This window comes from Daphnia carinata, chromosome 10, assembly GCF_022539665.2.
Source record: "Daphnia carinata strain CSIRO-1 chromosome 10, CSIRO_AGI_Dcar_HiC_V3, whole genome shotgun sequence".
Lineage (NCBI taxonomy): Eukaryota > Metazoa > Arthropoda > Branchiopoda > Diplostraca > Daphniidae > Daphnia > Daphnia carinata.
In genome coordinates this window covers 5,915,224-5,934,833 of record NC_081340.1, presented here as the reverse complement: position 1 = coordinate 5,934,833, position 19,610 = coordinate 5,915,224, and the positions used below count along the sequence as shown (strand labels likewise).

General features: G+C 37.9%; 3 protein-coding genes and 2 long non-coding RNA genes across 9 annotated transcripts; 3 read left to right on the top strand and 2 right to left on the bottom strand.

The window, feature by feature from the left end:
- Positions 1–237: 237 nt before the first annotated feature.
- On the bottom strand, positions 238–6,047 carry LOC130701241 (DNA-directed RNA polymerase III subunit RPC1-like). The gene is made up of 17 exons (XM_057523197.2): positions 5,581–6,047; positions 5,375–5,510; positions 4,160–5,314; positions 3,773–4,066; positions 3,604–3,694; positions 3,155–3,550; positions 2,944–3,090; positions 2,532–2,874; positions 2,153–2,455; positions 1,921–2,093; positions 1,744–1,861; positions 1,549–1,678; positions 1,373–1,491; positions 1,153–1,303; positions 905–1,089; positions 668–836; positions 238–601 (listed from the first exon to the last, which is right to left on the bottom strand). The coding sequence occupies exons 1-17, from the start codon at positions 5,622–5,624 to the stop codon at positions 392–394; spliced, it is 4,164 nt and encodes a 1,387-aa protein (XP_057379180.1). The 5' UTR covers positions 5,625–6,047; the 3' UTR covers positions 238–391.
- Positions 693–1,893, top strand: LOC130701261 (uncharacterized). Its single transcript, XR_009003992.2, has 3 exons — positions 693–806; positions 890–1,500; positions 1,602–1,893. It is a non-coding gene; the product is annotated as an uncharacterized LOC130701261 (long non-coding RNA).
- Positions 5,883–11,261, top strand: LOC130701242 (PAN2-PAN3 deadenylation complex catalytic subunit PAN2-like). Of its 5 annotated transcripts, none has more exons than XM_057523200.2 (19): positions 5,883–6,208; positions 6,318–6,438; positions 6,502–6,562; positions 6,612–6,747; positions 6,811–7,475; positions 7,542–7,699; positions 7,792–8,058; positions 8,135–8,438; positions 8,498–8,691; positions 8,763–9,029; positions 9,151–9,270; positions 9,343–9,468; positions 9,536–9,664; positions 9,725–9,879; positions 10,193–10,237; positions 10,358–10,579; positions 10,673–10,782; positions 10,854–10,975; positions 11,060–11,261. In XM_057523200.2, the coding sequence occupies exons 1-19, from the start codon at positions 5,913–5,915 to the stop codon at positions 11,117–11,119; spliced, it is 3,558 nt and encodes a 1,185-aa protein (XP_057379183.1). In that variant the 5' UTR covers positions 5,883–5,912; the 3' UTR covers positions 11,120–11,261. The 5 variants fall into 5 exon arrangements, with proteins under 5 accessions (XP_057379183.1, XP_057379182.1, XP_057379181.1 ...); XM_057523199.2 differs by having other exon boundaries at positions 7,539–7,699; positions 9,539–9,664; XM_057523198.2 differs by having other exon boundaries at positions 7,539–7,699.
- A 5,041-nt stretch (positions 11,262–16,302) lies between these two features.
- Positions 16,303–16,820, bottom strand: LOC130701263 (uncharacterized). The gene is made up of 3 exons (XR_009003993.2): positions 16,748–16,820; positions 16,552–16,689; positions 16,303–16,480 (listed from the first exon to the last, which is right to left on the bottom strand). It is a non-coding gene; the product is annotated as an uncharacterized LOC130701263 (long non-coding RNA).
- Positions 16,821–18,394: 1,574 nt separating this feature from the next.
- Positions 18,395–19,365, top strand: LOC130701254 (keratin, type I cytoskeletal 9-like). Its single transcript, XM_057523217.1, has 5 exons — positions 18,395–18,549; positions 18,629–18,824; positions 18,913–18,975; positions 19,050–19,118; positions 19,193–19,365. The coding sequence occupies exons 1-4, from the start codon at positions 18,535–18,537 to the stop codon at positions 19,079–19,081; spliced, it is 306 nt and encodes a 101-aa protein (XP_057379200.1). The 5' UTR covers positions 18,395–18,534; the 3' UTR covers positions 19,082–19,118; positions 19,193–19,365.
- The last annotated feature ends 245 nt before the right edge of the window (positions 19,366–19,610 follow it).

The following is a 19,610-nucleotide window of genomic DNA, read 5'->3' as shown; positions in this document are numbered from 1 at the left end:
TTAAACTTTATACAAAAAACAACTTTTCAGAGCATAAGTATGAGATTTGCAATCAATTTTTCAAAGTAGTGTGTTGTAATAGTATTGATGTTTTGTGTTACTGGCTTGCTATAACCAACTGATCAAATAGGCAAATGGGTTTTCTGGATATTTTGTAAATACTGTTTGCCATACAACTAAAAAGGTTATTTGTAAATCCCTTGAATAGATGTGGCACAATGCGTCCCCTAATTTTGAATGTATTTTCAACATTTAGAAAAAGTTATCTTAGTCAAACACATTTACACAATTTGCTTAAGCATTCAGAATATGACAAAATAAATGTTTCGACTTAGTTTGATTAAATTGTAGTCAGTTGGGTTTTGACTATCGATCACGTTTGCGTACTGAGCTACACCATTGGTACATGGTACTCCGGCATATCAAAGATAAGTTGCCTTGTTCTTGGTGGATCTTTTTTCCCCGTTTTATGCAGCAATTTAAAAGCTCCCGTCCCTATGGACATTGGAATCCCCATGATGATACACTCGCTAACGCCAGTGATTTCATCTTCTTGGCCGTAGTAAGACGCGTCAAATAAATGATCGGATGTTCTCTCGAACTAGTAGAGGGGAATAAATAGAACTGTTATAATTCAAATAATGTAAAGAATTTTTTGTGAACTTACTGATGCTAACATCAAAACTGATTCTTTCATCTTAGCCAGCCCGTGTCTAGTTATTCCCAAAATTTCGCCTCTGCAGCTCATTAGATCGGACAATAAAGCGACATGACGGCGATCTACACTCATGCCATGACTTTCCATGGTATATTGAATTTCCTTAGCAATTGTGGCCCTAGCGTATTGAAAAGGAAAATTAAATTAACTTCAACTTATCTTATTTTTTAGGTCATTTCATAATACTTGGCCGCTTCGATTCCCAAAGTGCTGAAAACTTCAAGAATATTGTTGGAAGTTGTTGAAGTTCCTTTAACACCATAAGTCGCCATGACTCCCCTCATATTGACACCTTCAACAAGTAGATAATATCTTGGCGGCTTTCTGCTATCATCAACATTAATAACTGCTCGGCTGACGGTTGGTAAGCCCTGTATTCAGATAACAAAAGAAACTAAAGCAATATAACATTTTATACAGAATTATGTACCAACCTTAATGACGATCTTGGGCAGTTGTTCTTTAAGGTTCTGCATTACGTGATACATTGATGACTTCGCAGATGGAGCAGGTTTGACGATAACTATCGTTTCACTAACCACTTTGATGTACGACGGTTTAATTTTAAGCTTACACGTGCAGAGACTGAAATTGGGCAGAAATCATAATTATATTTAAATAATTTTTTTTTTATTATTATTTTCTTTTGCAGACCTCCATTGGATGGAATTTGCATCCACCTCAAGTTTCAACAAACGGATTCTATTCATATCCAATTTAATAAGCATGAAACAGTCATCGGGGAGATAAACTTCTTCAAAATATTCCGTCACCTTTAAAAGGTAATGATCAGATATAAAGTTATATAGCGCAAAACCATTTGTTATTACCTCTCCGAGTAACGTCTTTTCTATTCTTCCTTTCACACGACGTGCGTATTCAGGATCATTGTCTACTAAGAGACTGGTTGAAATAACAGGCGTGCTAATTGCTTTTGAAGCATTTATGATTTCCTTGATTCTGAAAGATTGAAAAACTAAAATTTTGAACTGCAATTCTTAATGGGAAGAGAAAAAAATGTATACCTTGGAACTCCCTGAGTGATGTTCATCGATGCTACACCAGCAAAGTGAAAAGTTTTCAGCGTCATCTGAGTGCCCGGTTCTCCAATACTTTGCGCGCAGAGGGCACCAACTGCGGTACCTTTGATGAAAAACGAAGGGTTGAGTTATCTACCGTGACAATTGTCAACAATTTGATACCTGGTTCAATCTTAGCCCGTTCATACTTCTCTTTCGAAAATTCACAGAACTCTACAAGTTGACCTACGGTAATGCGCTCGAGATGTTTTTCAACTGTAAGGAGCGACCGACCTTCCATGTTGTAACGCTCCCGCACCTTCTTGATTCGTTTAACTTGGCTTTCAACGAAAATCCTGCGAAGAACATACAACTTTAAATTCAGTGGAAACGCCTCGAAAAACAAACAACTAACCGCAGTTCGTGTTGGAAGTCGACTCCAAGTGATTTGAATGGATCCGTCTCCATTATTGTGTTAAAAGCTTGCTGCAATTCCACATGATCCAAGGGTTCTTCATCGGCATATGGAGACGCGGCTTTGATGTGGTCAAGAGATCGTTGAAAATCGACAGGGCGATCTTTCGCCTCCATGTAAGTAGGATCAAGTCCATCACCTCCGTAAACAAACTGTATGATCTCCCCAGTAGAGTTCCTTACGGTAGAGTCATATTGGCAGCAAAGATCTTCCAATGATTTTACAAGTCGACGTTGCATGTACCTTTGGGACAATTTTTAAAATTTTTAAGGAACGTTGTAAGCACCGTCGCAACCAAAATTTTAAGCTACGAATTTACCCCGTTTCTGCAGTTTTGACTGCAGTATCAACTAAGCCTTCGCGCCCACCCATCGTGTGGAAAAAGAATTCAGTGGGGGTGAGGCCAGAATAAAAACTGTTCGAAACGAATCCTTTGGCAGCCGGGATTTTAGAATGGCGCTTGAAATGAGGCAAACTTCGATCCTCAAAACCGTTGGGTACTCTTTTTCCATTCAAGGCTTGCTGCCCGACGCAGGCAATCATTTGAGATATGTTGATGTAAGATCCTTTAGATCCACTTTTGGACATGACCAGCGGGCTATTACTGGGGTGCAACTCTTTCTTACAAACTTCACCGGCTTGATCACGGATTCCAGATAACTCTGCGTACGAATGGTAATGAAGTATTTCTGTTTAGCTTATAACAGCAACAAACAAATAAAAGAAGAAACCTTTTAAGATCTTTGACTCCAACGATTCTTCTTCGTTACACCCGGGTAGACATGGAAGCTGACCCAAAGTAAGTTGACGAATGTATTCATCGCACTTGGCGTAACCACTGTCCAGAAGCGCCTGCTTCTCCTTTAACAACGTTTTACCTGAGAAAAGGACAATGTAATCAATATTTCACACCTAACAAAATATATTGAAAATTATTTTTACCAGGTGTGACATCTCCAATCCCAATAGAGAATCCACGATTCATCATGTAGTATGACGCAACTCGACAAAGCTTCCACATTGCCTGTATGGCGTAATCTTCTCCGTAGTCACGCAAGAGTACATAGAAAATGTTGATCTTCGATCCTGATCCAATAGTAGATTTGTCTACGCATCCGGCTAACAACTCTGAGTTGCGGACCAACAGGAATCCGTCGTTCACACAAAGTTCTTCTCCTTTTTTCGAATATTCCTTTCCTTTGGTTCTCAAGTTGACTTTGATTCGGTCTCCTGGGTTAGGGCGCAGAATCAAACTGAAAATCTGTTTCCCAGACCAGAGCGCAGCCGGTTTTTGTATACACGGAGGCGGCAGCTTGATCGTCATATTCACTTCATCACCTGCAGGAAAAGATTACATAGATTTGTGAAACAATACCCCAATCAAGTCATACCAGCAAGCATCGATGCAACCATTTGGCAGGTTTTTGCTCTATCGAAGAAAGCATCTTTCAACGTCAGTAAGTACGCTCCAGTGATGAAATCCTGTTTAACATTATAATTATTAATTTTGTTAACTATATATTATTACAATAGTTTAGAGCTGGGCTGTGAAGTTTTCACCTGAGTTGGTGCGATCAACAATTCGCCATTGCGTGGTGTCACTAAATTGTACTTATTTCCCATAAGTATCCAAGCTTCAGCGCGTGCCTCTTCGGTCTGAGGCAGATGAAGGTTCATCTCATCGCCATCAAAATCTGCATTGTATGGCGTGCAGACGCATTCGTTGAAGCGGAAAGTACGATGCGGCAGAATTTTGGCTCGGTGACACATGATGGAGAGCTTGTGAAGAGAAGGTTGACGATTAAACAACACGATATCTTCATCCATCATATGTCTTTCCATCAAGTCTCCAAGCTTATGAAAAAAAGACCGGAAAATTATTAGAAAGAATGAAAAACTTTAAAGAAGTATTTCGTTATATTAATTACACTTTTAATCCTGTTTTACCTTCAAATTGCGGGCAAGACTTTCTCGGTTTCCATACTTCAGAAACTTTTTCAGGTCAGAACCTTTTTCCTGAAGGTAATTAGCGCCAGGATGGATGTCTGCACCATTCCTTACTAACTTTCGCATAAGCTCGATGTTAGCCTCATTGACGCGAGTAGGAAATGTAAGGATCTTGGCAACTAATTCTGGAACGCCAACTTGATCAATCCGTAAGTTTGGGTCAGGTGAGATAACTGTTCTGCCGGAAAAATCAACACGCTTTCCTAAAAGATTTCCACGAAACCTTCCTTGTTGGCCTTTAAGACGTTGCACTAGACCACGGGAGGGTTTTTTAGGTTGCATCTTTAGTGGAATGCCGGATAATTCGCTGTTAACATAAAGGGCACATTGTAGTTGCAGAAAATCCCAATCTTCCAGAATCATTTGACTTTTGGCTCCGGAGAGGCGATGCTTAACTATAACATCGTTCAAGAAAACAATTTCTGTTAGTTTCATTGTTAAATCATCTTCATTCGTTCCTGACTTCAGATCAGATACTACAGAAGGTCGGATGCAAACTGGAGGGACTGGTACACGAGTGAGAATCATGTCTTTCGGATGTCCATGTTCAGGGTTCATCACGAGAAATTGGATATCTTCATCGGGAATTCTTTCAAGTAGGTGAAGAACTTCTAGTGGATTTAATATCTTGATCAATCCAGAAGACACCATTGGCTCAATTTCTTTGTTGAATTGAATGGCATTCTCGTAAGCTTCCAATTCTTCTTTAACAATGACACTATCTTTTTTAAGACTTCTAAACTTCTCATGAGAAATTTTCAGCATACCACACTTCTTGACCATGCCATTGACACTGTTGCACTTGGGACAACATGATACTTTTTTACAGACTTCTTGAATTTGCTTCCTCAAAGCTTTCTTGGTCAAATATGGAATCTTTGAGTTTTTTAACTTTATTCGATAGACTTTCCTCATCTTCTCATTAAGCAAAACATGAGCGCAGGACTTGCAAATTGTTTGCAGTATGGTAATCACAGCTTTGAAGTAGCCAACATGAAAGACTGGGAGTTCTAAATCAATATAGCCGAAATGGCCAACACAGTCAGTAAGCCCTTTGCCACAAGTTCCACACAGAGCATCTTTGACACTCATCCCCTAAAAGCAAAAAGAATAATACTTGAAAAAATACATTTATTACTTATTAGAGAAAAATACCATTCTCCTGTCCAGCATTCCATACTGCATAGGTGTTCGAGAAGCATCACGGTTGTACAAATTCTGAGCTACGATTTGAATATGGGCTTGTTGCTGTATTTGTTGTGGACTTTCAATTCCAAAGCTTACTCTTGCACTGAATGTATATAATTAGATAACTACAAGGTAAATTGGAGATTTCTTTATATACAGGTAAACATACTTACATTTTTCTAATGACGTCCGTCTCTCGGTATTGTTCCTTAACCATTTTATTTATTAAAAATTTGTTGATATTTAAAAGAAAAACGAAAAGATGGAATAAAAAACTGAAAATTAAAAAAATTTATAAATGATGAGCTAAAAACACGTGGTTGACCGGTACCAATTCGACCAAGATTGGCTTTCACACTGCGATGAGTTTTGTTTCAAAAATGTTCAAAACCAACTTTTTGTACACTGGTTGTGTTGTCTGCTGTTTCCATCCTGAGGTTAAATATTCTCTCGTTAGATAGTGCTCGCGCTGTCATAAGAAACGAAATGTCTTGAAAAGTTGAAGATGGATTTCAATGTTGGTGTTTTTACAGAGAAATCCTCAATTTTAATCGATGGCGGTGATCGCTTTGGTGTTTCTGCTATTCATTGGGATTTCCAAGAAGAGCTTTTGTGGGTCGGTAACCAGGGAGGACATGTCACCAGTTATTATGGCTCTTCTTTGCACAAATACACATCATTCCAAGTTCACGCGTCACAAGAAGTTAGGCATATGGTTTCGTTGGATGCCGGTTTACTAATAATAACTCCAAATACTCTAAGATGCCAGCAAAGAAGAGGTGTACCACTCTTCAGTTACAGGTTTGCAGTATTGCCAATCGTACATTGTACTCACAGTTAACGGTCACACAAAATGGGATGTGATAACCAACCGTGAAAGCAACCAAATAATTTCATTTACTTTCCACAGTTCAAATAATTTTGAAGATCTACAATGTGTGCTACAGTTGGGACAAACAAAAGTTCTTCTTGGTGGTCATCAACCACTTTTAGTGGAATTTGACCTTATCACAGCAAAGGAAACAACAAAGGTTAATAGAATGTCATATTTTTCCCCATTTCTTATCATTAATTTTTTTTATTAATTGCAAAAGTTTGATGTAGGAGAAAAAGGCTGTGCAATTCTACGACATCATCCACGATTTATCTGCTCAGGTATAATAAATTATTTCTTTCCAAAATTTTTGCTATAAAAGGAATTTAGGTGATGCCAGTGGCTCTGTATCACTAAGGGATCCTCGGACTTTACGAGAAGAACATAGATTCGTAGCACATACGGAGAGCCTATCAGATTTTGATGTTCACAATAATTTGGTCGTGACATGTGGATTTTCTTCCAGGTATCCTTATGTTAAATTAGGTATTTTTTCTCAACTCAAACCTAAATTTATACGTATCATCAGGCTAGGAGGAGTCGTTCCGGATCGATTTCTTAAAATATATGATGTGAGAATGCTACGATCACTTAGTCCGGTTTCAGTGGTGGGGGAACCCTTTTTACTAAGATTTTTGCCAGCATTCTCGTCCCAGCTGGCTGTTATATCTGCAATGGGACAGCTACAAATTTTGGATGCGGCTGCCCCTGCTGCTTCAGCTCTGCAACTTTTCCAAGTGAATAATGAAGGTGCTATGTGCATGGCTCTTGAAGTTTCCTCCTCTTGCCAATGCTTAGCTGTGGGAGATGCCGGTGGATATGTGCATACTTTCGCATCGAACGCGTCTGCTTTATTCAACAGCTTTTCTCGACCGACAGAATTTGCCGATCCTGTTGAATCGCTTCCGGTTTCGATAAGCATGGACGACACAACAACGCCGTTCACTTCAATCCCTTTTCCTTTGAAGTACAGTGAACCGCTATTATCAGACTGGCCCGAACAGTTTACACGCAGGAAGTTTCGAAAGGTTCCACCAATTGACCATGCCATCCTAGCCAATATGCGCATGGTTGGAACCATTGGGTATGCTCCAAGCCCAGCTGGTCACAGACCTAATCAAGTGTCGTACTCAACTGAAAAACAAACACAGCGTGGTCAAAAACATTCTGGAAGTGATTCGACGCATTCGAAAGGTATGTAAAAAAATAAATAAATATTTGCGTTATGTTTCTAATAGCCTACAAGTATTTTTGCAGAAGACACTGAATGCTATCAAGTTTGGAAACGTTACCGCCACATCGAGATGCGATACACAAAAGGAGGGCTTGATGAAAATGAATTGGCTCGTTACAATTCCACTCCTCTCTGTGGTTTAGATAACACACTTCCATACTCGTATGCAAATTCGTTGTTGCAGGTGCGTAACTGTATAGGCATGTATTTTAAAACGCATTTGGCATACGTTTGCACATTCTTCGGTAAGCGAAAACCTTCGATTATTCTATTTAGGTATTATATTTTATTCCGGACTTGCGTCGTATCCTGCTGGAACACTGTTGCAACCGCGAGTTTTGCCTTGCTTGCGAATTGTCATTCCTCTTTCACATGTTAGATGTTGGTAGGAATCAAGATCCGAATGGCCAACCCGTTACAGTGCAACCGTCCAATTTTCTTCGAGCTTTTCGTACTTTACCGGAAGCGTCCGCTATGGGCCTTTTGGTGGCAGAGAATCATCCAGAAATCAAAATTAAAAGTACCCTTCCGCGTCTTGCTCAGGTATCTTTAAAAAATGCAGCTAATTCTCTCTTCTGGAAGTTCTTCTTGATGAACTTCCCACTTAATGTTTCCACAGAGCTGGGCACGGTTTATCCTTCAGCAACTCAGCAGTGAAACTTTGCCCCAAAACAAAATAGTTAAAGAATCAGCCTTAATAACTGTGGCTGGCTTAGTTGAACCCGATAGAGATGGTACGGATTACTCGGTTAAATGTGAAAGAGATCTGTCACCGTCCGAAGATGGTCACTCACCAGTTTCTCCCATTTCCAAACTGTTCGGAGTGGAGCAAGAACAGACAAGCCGTTGCACAAAATGCGGAAGTGAAACTTCTAAAACGTCTCTCGTCCTCCTATCTTCGCTTACTCTTCAAGACTTGGAAGGTGGTTATACGTGAGCATCAGCTTCATACCATTATTCACATCTTCCTTTTTATGAATAGGTGTCCAGAGCTTCGAAAATGTCCTCGAAAAAAGTTTTGACGTCACAAACGTTACACCGGCGTGGTGCGATGTTTGTCAAAAGTATCAAATCACCCAACAAAGGAGACGATGTCTTGCGCTACCACCAGTACTTGCGTTATCTTGCGGAAACGATACTTATAAAGGCTTTAGGTTTTGGTCAGATCAGCTTCAGGTGAGCTCATTTGATTTTGTTGGGAGGCTGAGTACGTCTAAGAATTCGAATATTTGGAATGGTTTCATCAGTATTTATTAGATCCCGAAGTAGCAGATGGTTGCGATTCTACAGAAAGCCAGTCTCAGCTTGGACAGGGAAAGCCGTGTAGGTATGGGCTCGAATGCACACGACCTAACTGCAAGTTTGGACACGGAGGGCAACCTATGAAACACAGTGCAAGTTTTACAGGAATATCTTCAAATCATTGGGTACCTTCTGAACTGCATTGTAAAGTTCAGCCAGAAGGAGGGCTGGTGTGTGTGAAACCAAACGAAAGCCCGGATGAATTCTTATCGGTTAGTTACCAATTATGGGTAGTCGAGACATGATACCCGAAGATCAGACATTTTTAACAGAAATTTTATATCTTTTTATTTTAAAAACAATATTTTTTTTCTGTTTACATCTGAAATCTAGTATTCTTTGGTGGCTGCTGTCTGTTGGATCGACGAATCAAAACTAGAAACAAAACATCAAGGGAAGTGGCATTTGGTTTCAACCGTACAAATCCCTCCTGATTATTTATCTCCTAAACGTGTAAGTGATTTGTATGAAATTGGCCTCTTAAACACTAATCATATTGAAAAAAAAACGGGTTTGACTTTTTAGCCGAAGGAAGAGCATGAATCCAGCAATTGGTTCGTCTTTAACGATTTTGCTGTAAACCCCATTACTCCAGATGAGGCTATTTCTTTTTTTCCTGATTGGAAGCTTCCTTGTTTACTGTTTTATTCGGTAAGAAGCTTTGTTTTGCTTGGGTTTCATATATTTTAAATATTAATATTAAATTTATTGTCCTAAGAAGGACGTGGCGAATGGATTTCACTTAACAGATCATCCAAGTAATCCAATCACAGCAGACGTGTTCAAAGAGGACAAATCCCTGGCTCAGAAGTCGGAGGGTTTACAAAGAATCTCTTTTCTTCCACTGGTAGTATTAAGGGATTATCAAACAGCCCATATTTTATTAATTATTTTACCCTTATCTAAGGCGACCGATGAGATGCCTGGTAAAGGAGATTTAGTGGCAATGGATGCCGAATTTGTAACTCTAAACCAAGAAGAGGCGGAATTACGCAGTGACGGAAAATCAACTACAGTGCGACCTAGTCAAATGTCGGTTGCCCGCGTGACTGTTATCAGAGGGTAATAAGCCATTGCATTACATTCGAAAATTTCTTTAACCGAATAGTTCCTGGTGACGCTGGTGATCTTTGGTCATTGGTCTATGTACTGTACCTTCATTCTTACCTCTACCTCAAGCATACTTTTCAGTCTTGTTTCTGCTTTTTTTTAGTCGTTCTTTGAATCTGGCTTTAGTCAACAGAATCTGTAGTTTCCCATCCTATTGAAGATATTTATAACCCATTTCGCTGCAACTGTCTAAACAATATTTCTGTCTTCGTCACTCTTGTGAATTCCTGTTTTACGGACTTGGCTTTACGCTTCAATTCTCAAGGGTACGCAGCAACGGTTTATCTTGGACGAGTGTTGAATATCCGAGGTGAGATAGTACTTCGTGAAACAACCGGAGAGTTTTTTATTGCTAAGAACCTTTACTGTCATCCCACGGGCATGTTTTCTATAGCATAGCAATTAATCGTCTTATTTTACGGGCAAAAAGGCAAGGTAACATGGAAGGTTTACCTTTCATCGACGACTACATCGCTACACAGGATCAAGTGGTTGACTACTTGACCAAGTTTTCTGGAATCCAACCAGGTGATCTGGATATCGCCTCATCGTCAAAACATTTAACTACTTTGAAGTCTACATACATGAAACTCCGCTTCTTGGTTGATAACGGCGTAACGTTTGTTGGCCACGGACTTAAGAATGATTTCAGGTAAAACTCATCTTTTTAAATATTATTTTGATTAAACGCTGTATATTTTTTGTTCCTCTCTTTTTTCCCCCCTTTCAATTTCTCTACCTGTAGGGTTATAAACCTACTAGTACCTTCCAGTCAAGTGATTGACACCGTCCATTTATTCCATTTGCCCCATCAGCGCATGATATCACTTCGTTTTTTGGCATGGCATTTTCTTGGTAAGTTCTTGTATTTAAAATCTATAGTACAAGTTTCGACTGAGGTAAAGCAATGCTTTATATTGACGTAGATTTAAAAATCCAGTCCGTTACTCACGATTCAGTGGAGGATGCTCGAACCGCACTGCGCCTTTATCGTCGCTATCAAGAGCTAAAGGCTAAAGGCGACGATTTTTTACATGAATCTCTTCAGGTGAACATAATTTACGGTTCAAACATTTTCATTTTTTGCCTAATCACAAAATATCGGGGGCATTTTGTGCGATTATCTAAATAGGAATTGTACAGTGTTGGGCGCCGGTTACAGTGGATGGTTCCTGGCTTAGATGAAGAATAGAAAAATGCTCAAAATTTTAATTCCTTTTTTCAGTCGCTATTCATTCAATTGGTAGCTCTACCACAGAACTACCAATAATAATATTATAAGATTCTTTCAAGTACTGTAATGTGTTCAATACAGTGTTTCGCGAAGCTATTTTCATCTGGCTTGGCGCATTAAAATGACTTTCTAACGAAAGTTACTTAGGTAAATTTTTAATTTTTGTTGTTAAATTTTGAATCAGAATCTGATAGAGTTATCTAGATTTAATGATATTAGTTTTTAATAGAAAAAGATTTTAAGCCCGACAACATAAGCCCGACAAAATAAGCCCGACTTTCTGTTTTTTACGGTTAATTAAAAAAGTAGAAGCCTAATATAAAAATATACCCCATTTTCGTGATCAGCGATCAATTTCGAGTCGGAATAATGTATTTTTAATGAAATCTAGGATTTGAAGAAAATTGGAAAAGTGAGAAGGCTATATAGCCTTCTTACTTTTTCAATTTTGGCAAAATATTAGATTTCGCTTTAAATACATGGTTTCGATGCAGAACTGAACGGGCATCACGAATATGAGGGTTGTTTTCTCGTGGGCCTCATAGTTTTTGAATAAAACGTAAAAAACGGTAAAAGCTGGGTTAAAAAATAAGCCCGGGCTGATATTGTCGGGATTAAAATTTTTTCCTATTAAAAAATAATAGCATTAAATCTAGATAACTATAGATGATTCTGATTCAAAATTAACTAAGGAACACGAAAATGGAATTTGTTTTCACGTAGAGTTTATAGTTTTGGAGTAATCTAAAATATAAAATTAGTGTGTGCGAATCGAATGCATTGCTAGCGCGCCAGTACACTACAGCGTTAGCGTGACACATCAAAGTTCTTTCTTTGATTATTCAAAAACCAGTATATGTAGAGAATTAACTAGAAACGTCACCGGTAGATGGCGATAGCAGTAAAAGAGAAAAAAAGCCCAATATTTTTTATTTTTATTTTGGGTAAAACGTATGGCAATCCGTTTTACATAAAAAAAAAAAAAATGGCGGAAAAAAAATAAAAAATCGCACTTTTTTCTTTTTTTCCGACACGTAGCCATCTACCGCTCAGACTCATTATTACTGGCGTAAGCAATTTCAGTCCATTGGATGCCATTCGCAGTTAGTTGAGTAACGTGGATGGAGAATAACGCGTGGCTGGAGGAACAATTGAAAAATGGATAAGATACAAAAAAAGGATGGTAAGTATAAACATTATTATATTTGTTTTGAATTATTAATTATTGTTTATTAGATCAAATTATGGACCTGCAGGCTCAATTATTGCAACAACACAAAATATTAGATAACAGCAAAGCTAAGGATGGTAAGGCCTAATACATAATGATTCTATTTATTTGCTTTTATTCATTTGTGTTTTGTAGCTCAAAGTTTGAGTCTACAAGCTCAGCTAGGGGAAAAGAACAAATTGGAACGGAACAGTTTCCAAACAGTGAAGGAGGTTTTTCCAAACTCAAACCTAACTGAACATGATGATGAATTTGGCATTAGGCGAACAGTCAGGTACCTAAACTTTTCAAATAAGAATTCAAAATAAGTATAGAATTTAAAAAAACAATTATTTATTGTTTAGTTATTCAGTCTACCACCTGACAGTGTGTTAAATTTAAATTCTGTTAGTGCTGCACGAAAAGAATCGTTAGTAATAAGCCCATGCAGTGAAGGAAGTGAACAATTGTGGGACTGTATTTGGGCTGAAAATGGATGTGGTACGGAAACCAAGATATAGCACAAGTTCAACGTGAAAACATGGATTAGGTACTTTTCGGTTTTATGTCTATTGAAAAAGTATTTTTAATGCTATTATTTTGCATTCACAGAATTTAATGGGGGATCAAATCAAGTCTGGAAGTGTTACAGGATGGAAGAGTCAGCCTACAGATGAAAAAACACAGTGCATTACCATTAAGGTATGAGGTAAAGTAATAGAGTATGCACATTGTCTAATGAGAAGTACCATCTTGTGTTAATAAATCCAGTACAACAGCAATCCTTTATAGTTCTGTCACAGCTAGAAACCTCAAATAATTCTGCTTCTCTGTCTAAAGAACAACTTGTCCTTTACGTTCAGAGTGTTGGTGAAACTGGGTACTTAAATGGCCCTAAAGATGTTTTAATTTTGCTGCCATTGCAGAGATGAACATCATACATGGACTCTTTAGGTATGAAAGGATGTTTCTTCAAATAATTTTGAATTTATGACGAAGAATTTCTCCTCCTTTTTGCCAACCAGGTCTAATCTACCAAAAAAAATTTTATCCAATAGGAATGGATTTTCATGTACTGGGAACACAACTGTCAGCAATGCAACATTGTACAGGTGCTAGTTTATCATTCAAGAGCCTTATACAATGATGTTAATCTGCAATTTGTATGTCCTTCCCCAAGCTTCCACCAAAAGTTGAATCTATGAGTCATGTAAGTTCCATGATCAACAATTGATGTGTTTAACGGTGTTGTTTTTCTTTTCTCAATATAGGTTAATAGTAACATTGGATCTGAAAAAATTCTTGGTTGGGGCAAGACACTGAATAAATTGTATTGATTGGATGGATGACATGACATTGCTATACTTAATTCGGATTCCCCAGACGGTATTTGATATTAAAAAAATTGAAGTGCATATCTGGGCTCCCTTCTTTTCTGAAGCCCCGTTTCCCCTTGACTCATAATAAGCCCGTAGGGGGTCATGCCCCTACTGTACGGTATATATAAAAACAACATATACCGAGGTTTGGAGGGCTCTGGCCGGAAAGGGGACGTGGGGTGCCGCTTCGTCCGATGATGTGTTCACGGAGGGTGACGTGGCTGCCCACAAATCCGAACTAAAGGTTAATCGCTCCTGTAAAAATGTTCCAAATCTTCGGCTCTTCTTCCGGCTTCTCTTAGCCAATCACCGGGTAATCTCCCCGGTGGGTCAACAAGGCAGTGTCTCCCCCTGCCTGGGTTGACGGCAACTTTTGAAAGGGCTATTGTGCCTTTTTAAAGTTGCAAAAATAATTGTAATGTGTAGAGAATTGTCAATAAATTTTTTTTTATAAAATTTTTTTGCAATATTTGTTTTCTTCATTGTCTGTGTTCACACATTACATTTATCAACTTTTATTTTTAATCAGCTTGCACAGTTCAATTTTAGTGTTTTTGCCACCGTTGTATCGTTTATCTGAAAGTATTCAATTATTATTCATTACACTTTTTGAGTTCATGAACTTGGACAAGGAACAACGTGTAATACCTTGATATTTTCTGAAGTAATTTTGTATTTGTATATTGTTTTACTGTCATGGAATAGATCCTCAACATTCAATACTGCAATATTATGCTCTAACATTGAGACGAGATATATATAAATATTTTATTATCGCATATCATATGTTATCGTCTAGGATGTTTATGCAGTCTTTCACAACTATTGTTTATCTTTGTATTGCTTTTATAATGTCCATAGCTCTGTGAAAGAGCATTCAGCTGCGATAACTGTTACCTAGACAAACATACTAGATGTATAAAAAATCTTCATATATATGGAGAAAATAATATTGCAGTATTGCATTTCAGTTTTATTCAAAGTGTAAATGCAAGTCCGCAAGTGACTAGAAAAAAGCCAACATGACATCATATGATTCATGGCTCATTGGTAAAGCATCGGCGCGAAATGCCGAACATCAAGGGTTCGATCCTTGGATAATAATTGAATACTTACAGATAAACTATGCTTACAGGAAACAATGATTACCATTAAACGTGGCATAAACAATAAAGGAGAATTGAGAAAGCTAAATAAAAAAAATATGATAAATGTAATGTGTGAACACAGACAATGAAAGAAACAAAATTTGCAAAAAAAATTTATAAAAAAAAATTTATTGACAATTCTCTACACATTACAATTATTTTTGCAACTTTAAAAAGGCACAATAGCCCTTTCAAAAGTTGCCGTCAACCCAGGCAGGGGGAGACACTGCCTTGTTGACCCACCGGGGAGATTACCCGGTGATTGGCTAAGAGAAGCCGGAAGAAGAGCCGAAGATTTGGAACATTTTTACAGGAGCGATTAACCTTTAGTTCGGATTTGTGGGCAGCCACGTCACCCTCCGTGAACACATCATCGGACGAAGCGGCACCCCACGTCCCCTTTCCGGCCAGAGCCCTCCAAACCTCGGTATATGTTGTTTTTATATATACCGTACAGTAGGGGCATGACCCCCTACGGGCTTATTATGAGTCAAGGGGAAACGGGGCTCCAGAAAAGAAGGGAGCCCAGATATGCACTTCAATTTTTTTAATATCAAATACCGTCTGGGGAATCCGAATTAAGTATAGCAATGTCATGTCATCCATCCAATCAATACAATTTATTCAGTGTCTTGCCCCAACCAAGAATTTTTTCAGATCCAATGTTACTATTAACCTATATTGAGAAAAGAAAAACAACACCGTTAAACACATCAATTGTTGATCATGGAACTTACATGACTCATAGATTCAACTTCTGGTGGAAGCTTGGGAAAGGACATACAAATTGCAGATTAACTTCATTGTATAAGGCTCTTGAATGATAAACTAGCACCTGTAGAATGTTGCATTGTTGATAGTTGTGTTCCCAGTACATGAAAATCCATTCCTATTGGATAAAATTTTTTTTTGTAGATTAGACCTGGTTGGCAAAAAGGAGGAGAAATTCTTCGTCATAAATTCAAAATTATTTGAAGAAAAATCCTTTCATACCTAAAGAGTCCATGTATGATGTTCATCGCTGCAATGCCAACGAAATGAAACATCTTTAGGGCCATTTAAGTACCCAGCTTCACCAACACTCTGAACGTAAAGGACAAGTTGTTCTTTAGCAAGAGAAGCAGAATTATTTGAGGCTTCTAGCTATGACAGAACTATAAAGGATTGCTGTTACACAGGATTCATTCACACAAGATGGTACTTCTCATTAGACAATTTGCATACTCTATTCCTTTACCTCATACCTTAATGGTAATGCACTTTCAGTTTTTCAACTGTAGGCTCACTCTTCCATCCTGTAGCACTTCCAGACTTTACTTGATCCCCCACTAAAATTCTGTGAATGCAAAATAATAGCATTAAAAATACTTTTTCGATAGACAAAAAACCGTAAAGTACCTAATTCATGTTTTATGTTGAACTCGTGCTATTTCTGGGTTTCCGTACCACATCCATTTTCAGCCCAAATAGGGTCCCACAATTGTTCACTTCCTTCGCTGCATGGGCTTATTACTAACAATTCTTTTAGTGCAGCACTAACAGAATTTAACTTTAACACACTGTCAGGTGGTAGACTGAATAACTAAACAATAAATAATTGTTTTTTTTAAATTCTATACTTATTTTGAATTCTTATTTGAAAAGTTTAGGTACCTGACTGTTCGCCTAATGCCAATTCATCCTCATGTTCAGTTAGGGATGAGTTTGGAAAAACCTCCTACACTGTTTGGAAACTTTTCCGTTCCAATTTGTTCTTTTCCCCTAGCTGAGCTTGTAGACTCAAAATTTGAGCTACAAAACACAAATTAATAAAAGCAAATAAATAGAATCATTACGTATTAGGCCTTACCATCCTTAGCTTTGCTGTTATCTAATATTTTATGTTGTTCCAATAATTGGGCCTGCAGCTTCAAAATTTGATCTGATAAACAATAATTAATAATTGAAAACCAATATAATAATGTTTATACTTACCATCCTTTTGTTGTATTATCTTATCCGTTTTTCAATTGTTCCTCCAGCCACGCGTTATTCTCCATCCACGCTACTGAACTTACTGCGAATGGCATCCAATGGACTGAAATTGCTTACGCCAGTAATAACGAGTCTGAGCGGTAGATGGCTACGTGTCGGAAAAAAAAAAGTGTGATTATTTTTTTTTTGGCGAAATTTTTTTTTTGTGTGTAAAACGGATTGCATAGATAGATGGCGCTAGCAGTGAAATAGAAAAAAAAGGCCGATATTTTTTTTTTTTTTTTTTGGGTAAAACGGATTGCCATAGTTGCACATTTAAAAGAACATAGGCAAGTATTTCAAATAGAATTCCCAATACTGATTACATTTTCAAGCTGTAATCAGAATCCCTTTCAGGAAATCATGGGTCAGTCGTACACAGTTTTTGTTTACATAACGATAAAAAACCAACAAAATCACTCTTACTTATCAAGTGAAAAATTAATCACAGAAGCTAGTTGTTGTGAGAAAATTTCCGTTGGTTATAGCTGTAAAATACAACATTCCGTTTGCTATGAGAAACCTGGATATGGGTTTGTAATATCAAATAAACATATACAATTCTAATGCAAGACTACACCCGGAAATATACAGGTATCATACATTGTTCCCGTACCCTTAGCTAGTTCTCAGTGAAACTGTATGGATTTGAATGCGTTCAGAAATTCTGTGAATTAATAAAAAATGCGTTACATTTACAAGTTTGCAACAACAATAAAGATGAATTGTGCAACCAAGGCAGGGGGAGACACTGCCTTGGTTGACCCACCGGGGAGATTACCCGGTGCTTGGCTAAGAGAAGCCGGAAGAAGAGCCGAAAAAATAGAACATATAGGTAGGTAGATTAAATCCAATTCCCAGTTAAAGTTTTTACCCAACTTTTTGCACAAAAAGTCGGGCTTAAAAAGTCGGGCTTATTTTACATAGTTCCGCAAGCCTCCAAAAGCTGCTTTTTTTTGCGTTGCTAGTTTCATAACTAGTAAATTTAAGGTACTCAAGCGTTCACTGAGTTGCAACTTTATTGTTGGTTGAATTGTTTTCAAAAAAAGACAATTTAAAAGTTTTTTTTTTTTTTTTTTTGCTGAAATGTTGGGCTGAAAGGAACCGATGTGTGTCCAACTTTTTTACCTGTTCATAACGGTAATACAAATAATATGTCATGGCTACTCCTTAAGCAGAAACGAGAGCTTCCTCGCTTTCTCTTAAGCTAGGAATACAGGGACGATAAATGAAAGCACACAATTTCCCTTTCGGTGGACTCCGTGTTGCTTCTTCAACAGTGACTATAACTTGATTACAATATCATATTCTCAAAATGCCTACGCAATTTTAGAAAGCTGACGTGTAACAAATTTTAATGATTGGAGCTTCTACTTATTTAGAAATCCTCGTACACACTTCGCGAGTTCCATTAATTGCTGAAACGCTCTAGGTTTTCGCTAACAGCATCCTTTCACTCGGCCTTGTAACACGATTGCAGCAACCATGTAGAATACTTTTCTCAAACGCGCACTGCTAAGATGGAGTTTTTTGGTTTGTATAAAAAGAACGGCCACTCTAACTGAAATCATCACATCTTTTAACTCCTCGTTCGCTAAAGACATACGAAAATACTTTCTAGTAATGCTTTCTTTCAAAGTAAGTCTCGGGTCTCTCTTGGAAGTGTACAGTACAATACTGATTTTGGTTTGCGCAAAAATCCTTCGTTTTCAATTAGATTGCGCTAATCTTTGCGGTGCTGCTGACAGTGGTATACTGCCAAGAGGCTGCCAATGGAGATTTAGAGATGGCCGAGTCTAAAGGCAAGAAACATGTGAGTTCTGGCAGCAATTATGCAAGTAGCAGCAGCTATGGCGGAGGAAGTCATTACGGAGGTGGAAGCAGCTATGGAAGTAGCAATGGTTACAGTGGCGGTAAAGAAAAATTCATTATAATTTCTAGAGCACTTTAAATAGGCTGCTTGGGATGATTCTATTAATATGAAAACTGTTACTTTATCAGGAAAAAGCAAAGGAAAAGGTGTAAAAGGCAAAGGAGGGAAAGGAAAAGGGAAAGGAAAAGGAGGTAATACGGAAAGAATTATGAAAAATGACCTTTATTTTTTAAATCGCTGCTCATTTCAAACTGTTTCTATTCAGGAAGTAGCTACGGCGGAATGAGCGGATATTAATACTCCAAAAAACATTTCATCACATAACACTTAGAAGGTAACTTTGAAAAGGCGAAAGTGCTTCTAACGATTTTTGAATTTATGAAATTGCTGACTTGTTTCTTATTTCAGACGAATATCAACGCGACAGGAGGAAGCTCCGATTAGTCCCTATCTTGTTCCAAATCAACACTCACCTTCTTATCATCTTGCTTTATATAACTTAAAACAAGTTTAATTATACCAGTCATCTTGTTCTACGAAGCAACCTCAACGCACTAATACACGAGTTACGAAAAAACGTACGATATGTCTGTCTCTAGTAAAGCTCAACCAACAAGATGCTTAAACAGAATTGACAACACGATGCTTCTATGTATGAGATCCAGCATATCTCGTGAGAAGTCTTCATTAAATGAGGCTTGCTACTGCACTGGAAGTCCCTAAATTCCTATCTAGTAACCCAGATACTGAAACATATGAACTACAGACTGCATGTGTTCACACTATATGGCCCAACAGTTTGAGCAGAGGAACGTGCGAATTTTAC

What these genes read in the sequence shown, in the direction of transcription:
- LOC130701241 (XM_057523197.2), bottom strand. Translation starts at nt 5,624, where the DNA reads ATGGTTAAGGAACAATACCGAGAGACGGACGTCATTAGAAAAAT. An exon ending in GACTTCCAACACGAACTGCG is followed by an intron (nt 2,094 to 2,152) that starts GTTAGTTGTTTG and finishes TGTTCTTCGCAG; the next exon opens with GATTTTCGTTGAAAGCCAAG. An exon ending in ATCACTCAGGGAGTTCCAAG is followed by an intron (nt 1,679 to 1,743) that starts GTATACATTTTT and finishes TCAATCTTTCAG; the next exon opens with AATCAAGGAAATCATAAATG.
- LOC130701242 (XM_057523198.2), top strand. Translation starts at nt 5,913, where the DNA reads ATGGATTTCAATGTTGGTGTTTTTACAGAGAAATCCTCAATTTTAATC. An exon ending in GTACCACTCTTCAGTTACAG is followed by an intron (nt 6,209 to 6,317) that starts GTTTGCAGTATT and finishes TACTTTCCACAG; the next exon opens with TTCAAATAATTTTGAAGATC. An exon ending in CAGCAAAGGAAACAACAAAG is followed by an intron (nt 6,439 to 6,501) that starts GTTAATAGAATG and finishes TAATTGCAAAAG; the next exon opens with TTTGATGTAGGAGAAAAAGG.
- LOC130701254 (XM_057523217.1), top strand. An exon ending in TAGCAATGGTTACAGTGGCG is followed by an intron (nt 18,825 to 18,912) that starts GTAAAGAAAAAT and finishes TTACTTTATCAG; the next exon opens with GAAAAAGCAAAGGAAAAGGT. An exon ending in AAAAGGGAAAGGAAAAGGAG is followed by an intron (nt 18,976 to 19,049) that starts GTAATACGGAAA and finishes GTTTCTATTCAG; the next exon opens with GAAGTAGCTACGGCGGAATG.